Source organism: Myxine glutinosa, chromosome 3 (genome assembly GCF_964187855.1).
Source record: "Myxine glutinosa chromosome 3, kmMyxGlut1.1, whole genome shotgun sequence".
Classification (NCBI taxonomy): Eukaryota; Metazoa; Chordata; class Myxini; order Myxiniformes; family Myxinidae; genus Myxine; species Myxine glutinosa.
This window is the reverse complement of record NC_136263.1, coordinates 64,177,896-64,197,061: the sequence shown is the minus strand read 5'-3', so window position 1 is coordinate 64,197,061 and position 19,166 is coordinate 64,177,896. Positions and strand designations below refer to the sequence as shown.

General features: G+C 49.1%; 1 protein-coding gene across 2 annotated transcripts in view; it reads left to right on the top strand.

The window, feature by feature from the left end:
- Nucleotides 1-19,166, top strand: part of LOC137423474 (uncharacterized) — a 106,714-nt gene that overhangs the window by 72,327 nt on the left and 15,221 nt on the right. For both annotated transcript variants that reach the window (XM_068110679.2, XM_078774125.1), the window contains exon 9: nt 9,954-10,016. In XM_068110679.2, the coding sequence (XP_067966780.2) occupies nt 9,954-10,016 (63 nt within the window). The remainder of the gene's footprint in view (nt 1-9,953; nt 10,017-19,166) is intronic.

Below are 19,166 nucleotides of genomic sequence, written 5' to 3'. Positions count from 1 at the left end.
CTCTTCTCAACCAGTCACTTTCATCCTTCCTCAACACATGACTAAACCATCTCAACCTGTTCCTCCTCACAGCATCCATCACAGGCTCTATTCCCATCATCTTTCGCAATTCATCGTTTGTCTTCCTCTCTCTCAACGATACTCCGCACATCCACCGAATCATTCGCATTTCCACCCTTTCCAGCCTTCGTTGCTGCTCTACATTCATGACCCATGTCTCGCTCCCATATATCATTACACTTCTCACACATGCACATACACCTTTCCCTTCAGCTTCAATGACACTCCCCTCCTCATCAGCACGCCACTCAGTTCCCGAAACTTCTTCCAAGCACATCTCACTCGAGCAACCGTTGCCGAGTCTGTTCCACCTTCTCCATTCAGCATGTCTCCGAGGTAGCAAAATGTTTTCACACCTTCCAGCTTCACGCCGTCTCCAAGATCCAACTCAACAATTCCTCCATCTGCAGCTCCCTCTGTGCACACCTTACATTTGAATGTAGCTGCCACACAGGTTAATGACCCTCTCAGACCACTACATTTTTGATGAACCCACTCAGCGCGCATTGTACATTGAATGGAGTTCACTCCGACACCCTTCCTGCACACAGCACATGGCCACTTCCCAGTTCTTTCCACCTCACCATATGCTTTACCACTTGCCATCACCTTCGTCTTTCCTATATTCACCTTCAGACCTTTTGTCTCCATACATTCCTTCCACTTGTTCATCTTTTCCATCAGTCCATCCATACTTTCCGCAATCAACACCAGATCATCTGCATACAACAACTCCCACGGTAAACCCTCCTTTACGTTCTGAGCCAGCACGTCCATCACAGCTACAAATAGTAGTGGACTTAGTACCGACCCCTGATGCACTCCCACCTTCACCTCAAACTCACCACTGTTCCTGTCCTTCGTCCTTACAGCTGTGCACGCTCTTTTGTACATTGCCATCACTACTCTGATCAACCATTCCTCCACTTCTAACTTCCTCAAAGCCCATGTCAATACTTCGCGTGGAACCCTATCGAATGCTTTCTCCAGATCAACAAACCCAAGAAACAACTTCTTCCTCTTCTCCATGTACTTCTCCTGCAACTGCCTCACAATAAAGAGCGCGTCTGTCGTTCCTCTTCCTGGCATAAATCCAAACTGCATTTCGTCGATCTTCACCTTCTTCCTTATCCTCCTCTCCAACACCCTTTTCAATACCTTCATTCCATGCTCCAATAACTTTATCGCTCGGTACGAGCCACACTCCAGAGGGTCACCTTTCCCCTTGTATAGAGGGACGAGGGTACTCAGTTCCCAATCCACTGGAATGCGGCCTTCTTTCACCACCAGATTACAGATCTCTGTCATTCTCTTCACACCCCCAACTTCCTGCTGCCTTCAACATATCTCCCACAACTCCCGTCGGCCCTCCCGCTTTTCTACCCTTCATTGCTTTTATCGCTTCCTCAACTTCCTTCTAAGTTATCTTCTCTGCCGGTCCTAAAACTGGGTTACTCTCTATGTTGCCATCCCATTCATTCTCTGTATTCAACAGCATTTCCATATATCTTTTCCATCTTCCTTTAATTCCATCTGGGTCCACAACGATTTGTCCCACTTCATCCTTCAAGCAACTCACCCCGATCACATCACACCTCTCTTTCGCTATCTGCTTTGCAATCCTGAATACCGCTCTCTGACCCTCTTCTGAATCCTGTATATATATATATTGTTGCGGATATGGGATTTCATCCATCCATATCCGCTTGTAAATATTCCCCTATTTCCTCAATACTTCCCAACTATCCCCAATCCCCCATTCCCTAGTCCCATTTTCTGTAAACAACACTGTAGACCCGACCTCCCCCTATTTCCCCCATTAAATGTCGTGCCCAGGTTCACCGCATCTCATGTAAGACAACTATAGGACATCTTGCTAGTTATTCTTAGTCTATGTCAGTTAAGGACTCGTTTCCATTAATTCTGACCCTTTGTTGCACCAGAATGTGATTGTATGGCACTGTTAGGAAGTTTAGGACCTCCCAATACCTCCCCGCAGCTCTTCCTCACAGTTCAACAACAACAACAACAACGACAACGACAACGAGCGCAGGGAGTGCGCGTCCTCACTCCGGCTTGGTTGGTAGGGGGTGTTGGGAGGGCACCAGGCCTTCCCAACGAGCCGCCATCGAACATGTGCTCGACGGGGTTACCAAATAGGGGCTCCATGTCAGCTCCTCGTCAAGGGCGGAGCCCGGTAACCCCCGCACCCAATGGAAGCGGCGGACCGGCCCCAGTGGGGCGGAGCCAACCAGCCGAGGGCATGTCACTCCCCGCTGAGCATGCGCAGGGAGAGGAAGGTGACGTCAGATGCGCGCTGAGCTTGAAGCAAGAAAGACGTCCCCTCCGAGCGCTGTGAGACCTCCCCGCATCTTCTGGACCGTGCTTTATCCTGTCCCCGAGCCAAAGTGCACCTTGTGCTATCGACCTACCTGTCCCTTCCTGCCATCAATCCCTGTGTAAGTCCGCCTTGTTCCGTTTGTCTGTGGTCTGTCTGGGCTAAGATAAGACGGTAATTAAGTGCCCATCTCTTCTGTGTCTTTACCTCACTGCCTTGTAATCTACCCCTTTTCTCCACCACTGTAATTATACCCTCCTCCGGAGGTCTTGAGAACTGTACCCCTTGCGTCGTTTCCTCTTTCCCAGTCGTCGTGTCCTTTCTATCATTGATTTGGCATAGCGCGATTTGGCCAACGTCTGGGTGAATCGGGTGAATTGGGGGAAGAATCGGGGGAACTGTTAGGTCGCGGCAATACCACCGCTCGGTAAATAACATCTAAACCGCGTCCGTAACAATTGGTGTCAGGAGTGGGATTCGAACCTGGGACTAAATTTATTTAGCCCAAATTCTGGACACCAATTGTGTTATTACAGTAACAATTGGTGTCTGGGAGTGAGATACGGACCCGAAGCGCGCTTAACGCGCTCAAAATTACAAGTCACCGAAATTTGATTTTGTTTTACAAAAAACCCGAATTTTGAAAGTCGCGCTATGGGAGATCAAGACGGCTGGGTTCCGGTAGAGGAGAGTGAGGCAGGGTCGATCCAGGACCAAATTGAGGGACATGAGGAGAGCGAAGCAGTGAGGGCGGCAGGTTCGCAAAATGGTGTCCTCGAGCACGAGGTTACGGGCGCGCAAAATGGCGCCTCGCACATGGCTACGGCGACCGCGCCCGCGACCGTAGCAGCGCCGCTGGTGGATTCGAACCTTTTTTTCCTGCAAATGAGGGCCCTTATGGGACAAATGGGAGACCAAATTGGAGGTTTGAAAAACAGTATAGAGGCTCAGAGTGAGCAAATGGTAATGAGGGCTGATAGTGAGCGATTGGGGAGCGAAATGGGGAACCGGATGGATGCTCAGAGTGAGCAAATAAGGGCTCAGAGTGAGCAATTAGGGGTAATGGGGGGCGAAATGGGGGGCAAAATGGGAGAAATGGGGGAACGGCTAGAAGCTAAATTTGAGGGGTTAGACAATGGGATAAAAGGGGTGAAACATGGGTTAACGGGGGTAGAAAACAGAATGGCCGCTCAAGAGAATCAAATGGAAGGGATGAAAAAGGGGTTAGAGGGGTTAGAAAACAGTATGGAAGGCAAATTGAGGGACATGAGGAACCAAGCAGAAAGGGAAGTTAAACAAATGGGGCAGCAGATAGAGGGGGTCAGAATGGGGGTAGAAACTAAATTGGATGCTCACAGGGAGGAAATGGAGCAGATGAGGGTGGCATCTGGGCAGGAGATGCAAGTGATGGGAGAGGAGATCAGAAGAGGTATGAGTGAGGAGGTCGGAGGAGTGCGCGAGGAGGTGAGGCACTGTAAGGAGCGCATGGAGAAGGAGGTGAGAAAGGGGACTGTAAAATTGCAAGGTGGTATAGAGGAGTTGACGCTGGGAGTGGAACAGCTGACGGAGGGATAAAAAGAACTAACGGAGCAGGTTCAAAGGAACACTGCGGTACTAGGAGGGTTAAAAGCGACACAAAACGACATAAAAAATGACTTGATAGCGACACAGAGGCAATGTCAGATGGTACGTGAGGGACTGACAACGAGGTTGGACGAGGTGACACAGGTAATGGAGACGAAGGACCGGCAGGTGAGGACGCACATAGAAACGGTCAAGGTAGCCTTAGAGGACGAACTTGAGGAGACGCACCGGGAAATAAAAGAGGTGAAGCAGAAATTAGAAGAAGTGGAAGAAGGGGTGAGCGAAATTAAGAAGCGACGGAGAGGGGATAAGAAAGAGATAAAAGAGGAAGTAAAAGAATTGGTCCAAAGTCTGTGTTCGGATCGTGATGATGTGCTCATGAACCGGATGAGGGATTCGCAGGTGATGGAGGAGAAGCGAAGAGAAAGAGGACCCGGTGTAAGTGGTGACCAATATGGTCGTGCGTATGATGCGCCAGGTGATTTAATGAGCTTGGGGGTCGAGATGGACCCGGGTGTTCGTGAGAGGCCGTTGGTGAAGTGTGCGACAGGTCTGGTGTGCGAAAAAGGAGGTGTGCGAGAAAGTCCGACTCTGGGGTGTGTGAGGAAAAAGTGCGCGCCAAGGAGTGAGGGTGCTGTCGAGAGTGAGTCGGTCGAAGCGCGTAGTGAGGAGTGTTACAGAGGATGTAACGGAAGAATGCACGCCTGTGGTGAGTGTTACAGAGGATGTAATGGGAGAGGATGCGCGAGCAAGGTGTGTAACGGACGGGTGCATGAGGAAAGAGTGCGCTGTCGAGAGTAAGGGTGAGTGCGCTGTCAAGAGTGGAGGTGAGAGTAGTAAGAGTGACACGGAGCGTGAGTTGGTTGTGACAGGTGAGAAAGGAAGCACACCTGGAATGGTAGAGCGTGTGTGGGAATGCACACTTGAGTTGGTCGTGAGGCACGTGGTTGGGTGTGCGAGTCAGAGCACACCTGTGATTGTCACAGAGGAGGTGACCGAGGAGGGGGCGCGAAGAGGTGTGTTGGTGAGGTGTGCGAGCGACGAATGTGTGCCAAGGTGTTCGGTGGTCAGGTGTGACCAAGTCAGTGAGCGGAATGAGTGTACCGAGGTGTGTAAGAGAAGGTACGACAAGGAGCATGGGAACAGCTGGATGTATGAGCAAGAAAGGGGTAGCGTATGCGTGTAAGCATGCAGGTGAGGCATCGACGGTAACCGGGTTAGCGGTTAGAGCGACTTATAGCCGAATCGGGCCCTCGGTGCGTGCCGGGCGTCGCGTGCCGCGAGAACCAGCGGGGATCCGAGCCACGGCGGGTTCGAAAGGACCGCCGTACGCGATCCACGCTGGGCCTCGCTTTGAACGGCCGCGTCCGTGCTCCACTAGGCGGAGCGGGCAGCCCGATAGGAAGGGTCGTCATGGCGACCACTTTTTGTTGAGACGTTCCAGCAGGTCGAGATCGGGCCATGGGATGGCTCCGTGCCGAGGTGGTGCGTGGGATCTCGGCCCGGGTAAGCCCCCGTCCCTGCACCGAGTGCCGGACGCATCCAGCCGCCAGCACCAAAGAACCCGCGTTCATTGCTCGGCTGTACGAAGCCGGGCTGTAGACGTGAATTGGCGTACCGAGAGGATCTAATAAGTAGACGGGTGATGAGGTTAGTGTTTTGGACCCAAAATTAGAAAAAGGCAAAATTTGATGATTGGCAAAGGATTGGCAGTAATGATTGGCAGATGATGGGTAGTGATTGGCAAATTTTTGATTTGTTGAAATTTGATGTGCAAAATTGGTAGTGGGAGATGCCCGATGTGGTGGGATGGCAACTCTGTCATCCCTCACAAAAGTGGGGCAAATGCGCTATAGATTATGGGGTGTATGGCAGTGAAAACTAGCCCGGGTGGGTTAGGTTATATTGATAGGGACTAGAGGTGACTATGGGTGACAAGATTTAAGTAAGAGACTTGGTACCTGTAGTGGGGACGTAGTAGCTTAGTGTTTGATAATGACGTGGGAGCGCTGAGTGTAAGGGAAGACGGAGGAGCGCGAGTTTTAGAAGGGAGTAGACAGAGCAGATGATGCAGTGTGAATGGAAGTGCTGGTGAGCAGCTTCAAATGAGGCATCGGTGAGGCAATGCTCCGAGGTGTGTGTGAGTGTACAAGTGATGAATGAGAGAGCATTGCGGATGAGTGTCATGGTGAGTAGTGAGTGTTGTGGATCAGCGCGAATGCGCTTGGGGGAGAGAAGGGTGCAGGTGGCACCAGGTGTGAGTGCACAGGTGTGCACCAACAGGTGTGTGGAATACATGGTGTGTGGAATATATGGAGCAGAGAATGAGTGGTGTGGAGAGAGTTGGAGTAAGTGGTACGGAGTGGTGTGCGTGGTGCGAAGGTGTGGATGGGGGAAGAGTGGACCCCCATCATGGATACCCGGGGCGGGTAGTGTAAGTGTTAGGTAGAGGGTATAGGTAAATTGTGGTTGGATATTGGCATCTGTGGTGCGGGTGGAAGAATGATGATTGGATGGGTGCATTAGTGTTGTGGAAATGGCTGGGCGTGTAGCCTGTTAGTGTGTGTAGTTGGTTTGGGCACTCCACAACTGTGAGGATGTCGGCCAGGTGAGGCCGCAGGTGGGCTCTGGGAGCCGGTAGTAGTTGTTGTGGATGGGGCCCGAGGATCCGGAGGACGGACCCGGGTAGCCCAGTGCCAGAGGGCACCAAGGGGTGACAGAGCCAGGAGGGGCCTTCCCCAGTTAGTTAGGTGAGGGTGAGGAGCAGGTAAGCTCGGGAGGCAACTGCAGTGGTGGAGGTGTGCAGGTGGGTAGACCTGCTGGGAGAGCTACACGTCGCAGCCCAGAAATTGTGCAAGGGCACCGGGAGATGAATCGGGGGAGTGAGACCCCAAATTGAGAAGCACCACAGTTTGGTCAATGGGAATTGGTTTTTAGAACCCATAGTGTAAGTTGGCCAATGGATTGGCAGGGAAAGACCCCGGGTAATGTAAAGTTGTTAAAGTCATTTCGGAAATAGTTAGGATCGATGAACCTGTCGCACCATACGCAGCCACTTACCTGAGGTGATGCTGATGACTCCACACCTGTGTTTTCTTTGTTTTGTGTTGCAGGAAAGGAGAATTGCTGTTTGGATTTGTGAGACGCATCACGACGTGGATGAGACATTGGGGTGATTCCATCTCTCCCTCCTTAGGAGGGACTGATGATGAATTGGTGATGGCAGATTTTGATGTTGAGTTAGAGATGGCAGATTTTGATGAGAGTTGGAAATGGCAAATTTGATTGGTTAGGAGGGAGAGAAGACGAATTTGGTTTATGGGAGGAACGGGGAAGACAGTAGGGACGTTGTTGATGTGTAAAGTAGATGTTTATGGGTAGTGTTGTGTTTTGTGGATACAGTAAGGGGTAAGGGAGGGGCAATGTAGGTTACCTGGTGGGGGGGGGGGGCATACGGTAGGAACGTACCTGTCTCACCTGGTTCCCATGTGCCCCCAGTGTGCATTACCTTGTATTGCATGCACTTTTGCGCCCTTACCACCTTACTCACTTGTCTTCTTTTGTCTCCCACCTCCGAGGATCTGGCTTTGGGGCAGAGAGAGAGGAGAGAGAGGTGCTGGCTCTGCAGTTGTGGGCCTGTACTTCCGCTGCTTGCTTCCTGGATCGATACACCATATGGACCGCAATTTTTGTGGCCGCCCACAATGGACCGCAGTTCTTTTGCGGTCAAGCACCACCCGTGGATGGACCTCTGGGTCAACGTGGCACCTATGCCATACAGGTGAACCACTTTTAGTTGGCCCCCCTGACGGCCACAATTCAGCAATGGACGCGGTTGGCGCCTTTCTTTATTTCTAAAGAAGCCAGAAGGCCAAGTGCACTCCATGAAGGCAAGACCAGCGGCAGAACATCGGCCGGCTGCGACACCACCGGTGACCATGGACACTTAATTGTGCATTTTTATGAACACTTTATTGGTGCACCGGATGGTGCTGACTGTGCGTAATGGGGTGGTGCTTTTGGTGCTTGGAAGGGGTGCTCTGCACATTATTAAAGGCCGTAGGGCCACAGGGCACTCGTGGGTTGGTGTATCGATGCTGGCATGCGTGCTCTCCCTATGCATAACATCTGCATGTGTTCCTCAAAGAACAGGTCCTGGATCGTAGTGTAAATATATCAGTCTTGTATAAATGATGCTCCCTACCGGCTGTATGTTTAGTTTGAGGATGCTTTCCGCGATTCGGTTATCCTGTGGGTGTGTTTCTGTTAGGAGAAGGGTGCAACGTCGCAGGGGGACATATTTACTCATTTGTGAACATCTGTAAAACTGTCGCACTCAGGGTTGAGTTAATAGTAGAGGGAACTACATCTGAGTGCCACACTAAAGTAGGTAAAAATTTATCGGGTCGGGCCGCCCCGAGGTAGAGAAGGGTGCAATGTTGCGGATATGGGATTTGCATCCATCCATATCCGCTTGTAAATATTCCCCTATTTCCTCAATACTTCCCAACTATCCCCAATCCCCCATTCCCTAGTCCCATTTTCTGTAAACAACACTCTGTAGACCCGACCTCCCCCTATTTCCCCCATTAAATGTCGTGCCCAGGTTCACCGCATCTCATGTAAGACAACTATAGGACATCTTGCTAGTTATTCTTAGTCTATGTCAGTTAAGGACTCGTTTCCATTAATTCTGACCCTTCGTTGCACCAGAATGTGATTGTATGGCACCGTTAGGAAGTTTAGGACCTCCCAATACCTCCCCGCAGCTCTTCCTCACAGTTCAACAACAACAACAACAACAACGACAACGAGCGCAGGGAGTGCGCGTCCTCACTCCGGCTTGGTTGGTAGGGGGTGTTGGGAGGGCACCAGGCCTTCCCAACGAGCCGCCATCGAACATGTGCTCGACGGGGTTACCAAATAGAGGCTCCCTGTCAGCTCCTCGTCAAGGGCGGAGCCCGGTAACCCCCGCACCCAATGGAAGCGGCGGACCGGCCCCAGTGGGGCGGAGCCAACCAGCCGAGGGCGTGTCACTCCCCGCTGAGCATGCGCAGGGAGAGGGAGGTGACGTCAGATGCCCGCTGAGCTTGAAGCAAGAAAGACGTCCCCTCCGAGCGCTGTGAGACCTCCCCGCATCTTCTGGACCGTGCTTTATCCTGTCCCCGAGCCAAGGTGCACCTTGTGCTATCGACCTACCTGTCCCTTCCTGCCATCAATCCCTGTGTAAGTCCGCCTTGTTCCGTTTGTCTGTGGTCTGTCTGGGCTAAGATAAGACGGTAATTAAGTGCCCATCTCTTCTGTGTCTTTACCTCACTGCCTTGTAATCTACCCCTTTTCTCCACCACTGTAATTATACCCTCCTCCGGAGGTCTTGAGAACTGTACCCCTTGCGTCGTTTCCTCTTTCCCAGTCGTCGTGTCCTTTCTATCATTGATTTGGCATAGCGCGATTTGGCCAACGTCTGGGTGAATCGGGTGAATTGGGGGAATTGGGGGAAGAATCGGGGGAACTGTTAGGTCGCGGCAATACCACCGCTCGGTAAATAACATCTAAACCGCGTCCGTAACAATATATATATATATATATATGTTTTTTTATGTACACACACACACACACACACACACACACACACACACACACACACACACACACACACACACACACACACACACACACACACACACACACACACACACACACACACACACATCTCAACTTATTGTATGATTCTTTGCTTAAAAACTTTACATATTGGTGGCATTTCTTGTTCGGTCAATATCTTGCTTGGAAACGCCAGCTTGTTTATTGGCAATTTCAGTGTAAACACATTCTTAAATTTCAGCTTAACAGCTTATTAGTGTTGTTAAAATCATCTTTGTTGTACAGGATATAGATTGTCAATGTTTTTCATTGCTCTCTCTCCCCCTTTGCCCACTTTTCCCCAATAAATCACGTTGATGTGATACAGTGCAAGTCGCAAAATTTAGTATCGAGCATTGTGCCCACCTCCACCACATTGATAACCCAGAAGGTGAGTGTATACATACCTCATTTGATAACATTCTCATTAATGATGTATCACCAGAAGCTGATGATCACATTCCTCGAAATTCAAACTTTAAAACCATTTTTCTGCAGGATTGAAACAGCCGCTCATTGCACATCATTTTCAGAATGGATGTTGAAGTGCAATTAACATGGAAAATTCAAAAAACGACAATTAATTACAGTATATGATCATTGCAGTCTTTTTATTCTTTACTTTCTTACATGAACCATTGAGCAGCAAGTGCATCTGAGTTAATTTCCCAGAAGTTTCTATGAAGTTTCCTATGCCTTTGGATGTCCCTGATTGACTGTAAAACCAGGAAATATAAATGTTGTGCTTTGTTGTGAAAAGATGCAAACAGAATCTTACCATAATGGAGCAAACGTGAATATCACCGAAACTCCAAAATTGACATGTGGCAGAAATAGCGCCGCCTTTGGTAGTAGCTGATATTACAAATCATCTTTATTTGTCTTATGATATACTGGCAGAAGTACCCAGCGTTGCCGGGCGGGGGAGAGGGGGAGGGGAGGGAGGGAGGGGGTGAATGGGGAGGGGGGGAGAGGAGAGGGGAGGAGGGAGAGGGGGGAAAACAGGGAAAGGGGGGAGGGGAAGGGGGAAGGGGAGGGGAGGGGGAGGCAGGAGAGGAAGGGGGTTCATATATAGACCGATCCGATAAGGACGATCGTGCCCCCTTTGCCGATAGGCGGCGCTCTTGCGTCCGCCATTACTGGGAGGCGTCCCGATCCAAACTTAACTCCAGCTGGCTATGCCAGCACAACTATCACCGCGATCGTACATGAAAAGTGTCCGTGATAATCGTTGTCAAGTGTTTCTCTATACGTGTGGAGCAGTCGTGGACACCTGGCACCTGAAGGCACACGATACCAACCCCGTTTTCGGCGATATCGCCGGGCGCCTTAGGCGCATGGCCATGCTGCCCTGAAGGCACCTGGCACCTGGGGGTACCCGGTTTCCACTTCCACCTTCAGCAAACCTATTTTGTTAGCAACCGCGTACCCTATGCTACGCCATGCCGAGCCCCCTTCCGCCTTAGCCCCGAGTTTCTTGACCACTACGATAACGACTCCTCTGACCGACCCGACTGGGTGCCCGTCCCTTCATCGACTCCTCCATACGGCCAGGTCTTGGCGGCCGTACCACAGCCGCCCCGCATGGATTCATCCCTCAGAGTCCACCTCCGCCTGGGCCGGCCACCTCTGGCAACTACGGCTAGGCCCCGAGTGGCCGCTGCCGAGCCCCAAGTTCCTTGATCACTAGGGTTGCGACTCGTCTGGCAGACCCGACTGGGGCCTCCGTCCCTTCGCGCGGGCCACCTCACCGGCTCCTTATCGCTTCATCGACTCTTCCATACGGCTAGGTCACGGCGGGTGTATCACTGCCGCCCCGCATGGATTCTTCCCTCAGAGTCCACCTCCGCGCGGGCCGCCACACCGGCTCCTCACCGGTCGTATAGCTCGGTGGACCGATCGTATCGTCCACGATTCCATCTTCTCCAATGAATCTAACACACAAATATATTTTGTATCGATATTCTTTCGGCAAAGTGAACTGAGACCGGTAACTGCATGTAATCTGAACGCTGGAGAGCAAGCCGAATGAAGCGGGCGCCTCCCAACTATGGTGGCGTCCAAAGAGGGCGCCCGTCCATTGAACCTTCTGTCGGATCGGTCTATATGCTGGTGGGTGAATGTGGCATTCAGTACGTTTTAGTTAAGTGTGATGCCGATCAGGAAGAAGAAGAAGCCGAACTACCCAACTTCGTACACTTCCGGAATTGTTTGATTTATTTGTATTCAAATGTCTGGTGATTGTTTTGCATTTATTTATGCGAATGTGTACTTGTATATAACTGTCATTAATTTTAAAAGGCTTTGGCACTATAGAGCGATTTTTTAATTATTATTATTTTAACTCCAAAAAAACGATCGTTTTTTTTTTTCAGAATTTTATTATTTGGCCTAAAACACTCCCAGGCACTCACTGATGAACCTCTGAAAGTTTGACGAAGATCCGTTCAGCCATCTCTGAGAAAAATGGCAACACACAGACAGACACACACACAGACAGACAGACATCTCTCTTATATAGTAGATTGTGATCAATTCCTTTTTAAAATGACAAAAATTATAAAGTGCATTTCCAAGACTGTTCCTCAGCGGACTACCCACTTAAGGTGGGCCGAGAAGTGTTCTCCCATCCAGGGAGGTCAGGAGTGCCCCGCTAGTAATTTGCAATTTATCAAATATAGTAATCCTATTTAGAAACTTCAATATAACTTACATTTAAGTTGTCACATTCATTTGTACACAGCTTCGGATGTAATTATAAAAAATAATTGAGAAAATATTGTTACGAAAATGAGAATTTCCATATTTTATTGTGATGTTTTCCATTGTAATGAGTGGAATGGGTGATGATGTAATTACCCTCGCCAGAGAGGATATTGCATTTGAGTCCGTTTGTTTGTTTGTTTGTCTGTCTGTCTTTCTGTCTGTTTGTCCGCACAGAATAAATATGATTTTCTCTGCAACCGTTGGTCCGATTGACAGGAATTTTCACTATGGGTGCAACTCCACCTGGAGAATTTTAAAATAATTATGACGTCATAGGTCACGTGGTTCGGCCGCCATCTTGGAAAAACCGAAAAACTTTGCACCTCTGGCTCCTGTTTGGCTCCTGTTTCAAGCGCAACTTCCAAAGTTCTATATTCCGGGAACTGACCTCTGCGTTGATGAACAGTTAGTGGCCTTCAGAGGTATGTGTGAATTTCGCCAATATATTCCTTCAAAGCCTGCAAAATATGGCATCAAAATCTGGTGGTGTTGCGATGCTGAGACCACTTACCCACTAAAAGGTGATGTGTACTTAGGCAGACAACCTGGTGAACAGCGCGATGTTGGACAAGGTGCACGGGTCGTGAAGGAGTTGGTGGCACCCTGGCTCAGAAGTGGTCGAAATGTCACAGCAGATAATTTCTTCACATCTATCCCTCTGGCTGAAGATCTGCTAATTGATGGCCTCACCTATGTGGGTACAATCCGTTCCAACAAGCCTCACTTACCTGATGCAATGAAAGCCAGCAACAACAGAGAGGTCCACAGCTCATTGTTTGGCTTCAAGGACCAGGTGACACTGGTGTCGTATGTTCCAAAGCAGAATAAGTCTGTTCTAGCTGTGTCCACTATGCATCATGATGCAGGTGTTGCAGGAGAAGTGCACAAGCCAGAGATTATCCTGCATTACAATGCCACCAAGAATGGAGTGGACAACCTTGACCACCTAGCAACTATGTTCACCGACAGGAGAAAGGTGAACCGTTGGCCTGTTGTACTGTTCGGTAACTGCATTGATGTTGGGGCTGTGGCTGCATTAATCATATGGCTAGTCAACTTTCCTGAGTGGAAGGCATCTGAGGGACGATGACGATGACGTCTCTTCCTGCTGGAACTTGCACACGAACTGATCATGCCACAGGTCCGGCGCCGATCCCTGATACCAACATTACAGGCACCGATCCATATGGCAATGAAGATGGTTGGCGTAGTAGATCCTGCTCGGCCACAGCAGGCTCAACGGGCAGTGGGTGTTACCAAGAGGAAAAGATGTAGCCTTTGTCCTCGTGAAGTTGACAAGAAAGTTAGGCTAAAATGTGGGGCATGTAGGAAGCCTGTATGTTCCGATCACAGCACCCAACAAGTTGTTTGCGAACAATGCCTATAAATCCAAACGCGGCACACTATTCAAGTTAAAAAATTCAAAACATTTGTTTCTGCAGAACATGATGAAAGTCAATCAATTAATTTTGTTGAAGGTATCTCAGGTTATAATTTGGTAAAGCGTTATGATATTGTTTAGTTCAGATTTTTTTTTTTTTTTTTTTGTATACAAGATCGAGGCTCGTGAAAGAGCTAACATTAATCACACAAAAAGACAAACCGACACACAAAACACAAAAAACAAGGGGAGCGGCAGACAAGATGGGGAGAGAGGGGGAAGGACACAAAAGAGAGGGGGAAGAGGGGGAAGGACACAAACACAACATTTGAGAGCAGGGACATCGGGAGGACTTGGGGGGAGGTGGGAGAGGAATAAAACATATGAACACTGCAAGGACTCTGGGGTGAATTACCGGGGGTAGAAAAGATCAAGGTTTTCGATGGTGGAAGATAAGAGATGGTGGTGAACAGCTGTTTTAAAGACCTGGAGGGGGGAGTGGGATTGAAGGGAGTGGGGGAGTTTGTTCCAGAGGCGGGAGAAAAGGGGAATGAAAGAGTGAAGGTGAGCAGAGAGCCTAGACTTTGGCAGTTTAACCATAAGAGGGTTGCAGGCAGATCTTGTGCGACCTGAAGGAATATTGGGGGGACAGAGCACAGAGAGAGCTGGGGGAGCAAGGCCGGAGAGGAGTCGGTAGAAGACAGAAAGACCACCAACCTGCCTGCGGTGAGTGAGTGAAAGGCCCTCGGTGTTGACTACATCGCAGGAGATTCCAATGATTCTGAAAGCTTTGGCCTCAACAGCGTGAAGCCGAGCAAGGTGTGAGGCAGGAGCACCAGCCCAGAGGGGGGAACAGTATTCCATTGAGCTGCGGATGAAAGCCTTGTATGTGGTGAGGAGCTCAGGTGTGCCAAGGAAGGACTTCGCACGACGGAGGATGCCCAGTCGGCGACTGGCTTTGGAGGCCAGCTTGGAAATGTGGTTTTCCCAAGAAAGATCATGGCAGATAGTGAGACCCAAAAGCTTGAGCGACAGAACTTCTTGGAGAGGATTGTTGAGAAAGTAGATGGGGGGGTTGTCCAGTCGGTCCTTTTGGAGAGACATTGTAAGAGTGTGAGATTTGTCAGGATTGAAAGACATGTTCCACTTGTTTGACCAGTCTGTGATTTTGTCCAGGTCTGCAGAGAGTGAGGAGGCTGCAGACTGCCGATCTGAGGGATGAGGAATGGAGCGACAGAGAGTAGAGTCGTCAGCAAAGAGATAGAGAGGATTTTCAAGAGAGTCAGAGAGATCATTGATGAAGACCAGAAAAAGCACAGGGCCCAGAACACTACCTTGGGGAACTCCAGCCTGAACAGGAAGAGGAGATGAGAGAAACCCATTCAGGGCCACACGTTGACTACGACCAGAGAGGAAGTCCGCCAGCCATGCGTGGAGATTTCCATGGATACCAAAGGAGGAGAGTTTGGTGAGCAGAGCAGGGTGCCAGACCGTATCGAAGGCACGTGAAATGTCAAGGGAGACAGCTCTAATTTCCTGTTTGGCATTGAGGACCTCCATCCATTGTTGAGAAAGCAGAAGCAGCATGTCCAGAGTAGAGTGACCAGGTCTGAAACCAAATTGATGATCAGAGATCAAGCCATTGGAGAAGAGGAAAGATTTAATATCTGAAGCAATGATGGATTCCATGACTTTGCTGATAATTCGGAGAATGCTGATTGGTCTGTAGTTGCTGGGATCTGTTTTTGCACCTTTTTTGTGCAAACCGGTGATGTTGGCTGATTTCCAAGCAGATGGCAGATGACCTTGAGCAAAAGAGAGGGTGAAGAGAACAGAAAGAGGGAGTGAAAGAGCAGAAGAACATGATTTTAGGACCCGTGGGCTGATGCCGTCAGGACCAGTTGCAGAATCAGAGTCGAGGGTTGACAAACTTTTCCACCTTGTCAGGAGGAAAGGACACAGAGTCCAGGAGCAGCTGGGTACGACTGGGTACGGTGGGTACAGAGAGGGATGGGTTTGGGACACAAGATTTAGAGGCAAACACAGAGTTGAGGCATTCAGCTTTTTCACGTGCGGAGTCAGCCGTTAAGCCGTTTGAGGTGAGGGAGGGGATGGAAGGGGAACAAACACCAGAAACAGATTTGACCAGACGCCACCAGGATTTGGAAGAGGGAGACAGATAAGAGAGTTCGGTCTTGAGAATGGTGAGATATTGTTTCCTGGCTCTCCTGAGGGTGGACACACACTTGTTTCGGGCTTTGTGAAAGGAAATGAGATTTCCTTCCGTTGGATTTGCTTTCCAGGAGACGAAAGCAAGTTGTTTCAGGGCAACAGCCTCACCACAAGATTCCGTGTACCATGGACGGAAGGAAGGGTATGACAACTGAAGACGAGATGGTATAAATCTGTGCATGAGAGAGAGCAATTTACTTTGAAAGAATTCCCAGGATGAGTTGATGTCAGAGGCGGTAGAGATGGGAGACCAGTCCAGATGATTGATGGCTGCTTGAAGACCGTGCCAGTTGGCCTGAGTGAAATGCCAGACTCGTCGCCGCTGAGGAGGCTCTCTGAGAATGGTCAGAGAGATGTCCACTTTGACAAGCACATGATCAGATGAGCCGATTGGAGCAGAAGAAGAGCAGCAGACATTTTCAGGGAAGTTTGTCATAACCAAATCCAGAAGAGAAGATGCTCCGTTGACTGAGATCCGGGTCGGGAAATTGACAGATTGTGTCAGTCCCAGTGAGTCGCAGAAGTCCTTTGCTGAAGAGCCATGGCTGGTGAGAGAGGTACCCACCCCCAGCCAACTGGCATGGTGACAATTGAAATCACCACATATGAGGAAGAGAGAGTTGGGATGGGTAGATAGAAGTTGGTCCATATTATCAGACAGTGAGATGTAGATGGAGTCATCGCTGTTTGGTGGACGGTACAACACACATATGAACAAAAGGTGGGAGCGAAGGGGAAGCCGTAGCCAAAGGTATTCCTGGGGGTGAGGTGGAGAGAGGGCAGTGGAGGGCGAGTGAGGAAGAGAGTTTTTTATAAAGATAGCAACCCCACCTCCAGGACGAGGCTCAGGTCTGTCATACCGGAGGAGGGAGTAACCTGGGAGAGATACCAAGGCATCAGAGACATCATGAAGGAGGAAAGTTTCTGTTAAGCAGATCACATCTGGTTTGTCAGAAGCAACCTGTATGGAGAGGTCAGTCAAGTTTGAGCGAAGGCCCCGGATGTTTGAGGTCCATACCGTTAATGAAGAGGAAGGGGGAGCATCGGGTCCAGAACAGGGGGGGGGAGGGGTAGGGTAAGATGTGGAAGAGGAGGAAGAGGTAGGGAGAGCTGTTGAAGGTGTGTCAGAGATTTCAGAGATTTCAGAATAGCTTGGAGAAAGGGAAGAATGGGGCGGACAAAAGGTTTGATGGAGATTGGGTGAGGCACAGTGAGGTGTTATTTGAGGAGGGGGAAGAGCGAGGCAGAAGGTTTGGGGAGATGAAGGTGAAAGTTGGAAGGGGGAAGAAGCAGGGAGGATGCTTTGAGGAGGAGGGGTGAGAGGGGAGTCTAGGAGGGGAGGAGCGAGGGAGAGTCTCGGAGGGGAGGGGTGTGGGGGGAGTTTAGGAGGGAGGGGAGGGAAGGGGCAAGGGGGGAGATTTGAAAGGGATGGGTGATGGGGAGGATTTGGAGGGGAGGGGTGAGATTGTATTTTGAAAAGTGTACGATTCATGGGAAACGAACATTTTTTGCAAAATGAGTTTGAGACCGAGTCAAAAATACGTTTGAGGACACTGGAGGAGGGGTGGAGTTCTGGATAGTTTAGGGAATGTAGAAAGGAGGAACTGTAAGAGATGGTATTATATATATTTTTTGGAATGAATAGATTTGGTGAGCAAGACGAAAGCATCCTTTTGTAGGAAAAGAAGAAAAGGGTGTTATAATATATGAGAGAAAATAGTTGTTCAGGGGAGAGATTATATATTTCTAGCCGCGTGATCGCGAACGAAGAACGAACGAACAAAAAGAACAACAAATAAACGAATAAGACCTGGGAAGGAAATATTTTTTTGGGGGTTTTTTTTTTGTTTTTGTGAGTACAGATATTAAACAAGGAGGTATGGGGTGAACGACTGGTACGAAACAGAGAACGAAAATAAATTCAGCGCATTCGACGAATCGCTGAGAGAAAAAACCACAAGGTCGGAGACGGTACGGTAGTCTAAGCCTACGAGTACTAGGCCGCAGAATACTCGATACCATTAACCGACGATTGTGTATACATGTACGAAAAATTAGCACCGAAAATTTTCCAAAAGATACGCTATAGGTACACACACCGAAAGATAGATACAGTCTCGACAAAAACACGATTGTGATAGATCACTTAGCTTCGAGAGCGTGAGCGCATGGAGCAGCTTCGAAAAGACGTGACCTCGCCGTGATCTCGCGAGATCTCCCAATGATACACGTAATACAGATACACGTAATATGCCAATATTAGCTGAAAAATGAGCTACATTTAGGTGATATTTCCTGACAAATGACCCATCAAGGAATGCATTGACTAATATTCTGGTATTTTTGTGCTATTATCTGTTTGTAGCTGTTATAAAACAAAAATATTTGGAGGGGTCTGAACGGACCCCAGTTGGTAGGATTTGTATGTAAATATGTTGGTAGGATAAAGATTTGCATGCATGATTATTATTCTTCAATAATGAAATTGTTTAGTATCTGCAATGTTAGTTAAATATAGAGTAGAGAAATGTGATGAAGTTGATCATCTTTAATAGTAAAAATGGCACATAACCAGCAATTCGCCTTGGGTCAGAAGCAGTCATCATTCTTGGAGAATAGCACAGCTGAGTGGCAGGGCAGGGGTTAGCCCAGACAAGAGGAGCCGTGCATGAACAAGTTAGGGCCTTGGAGACATAGGCAGCAGCATGATTTGCATTTGAGTGATGAGGGATGTAACTTGTAAAATGTGTGAGACAGATAAAGTTGAGAAACAGACAGAGCAGGTCAAAGAGAAGACTTGGTGACGTTGCTTGTGTAGTGTCTAACTTCGAGTGACAACGTCGACAGGCAATGAAACAAACGTTGCATATGTATTTATGTAAAAAAATATATTCGATTCAATGCAACACACTATCAGAATGTCGGTGCTGCCGAAGCAGTCTCTTGGTGGCACGGTTCATGGTGTGCGGTCTGCAATCCCTCTTCCAGCAGTAGTTAGGGCAACAATTTGGAATTTGGCCAAGCTGCCGGTGATAGCTCGCCTACTCTTCGCGAAGGACCCCATGGGATATTTAACGTGCACCAACTAATGCAGGTAGATGAGATGCCCAGTTTAACAGATATCCGAGGGACAGCACACACAATGATAAATCACCCTGCCTG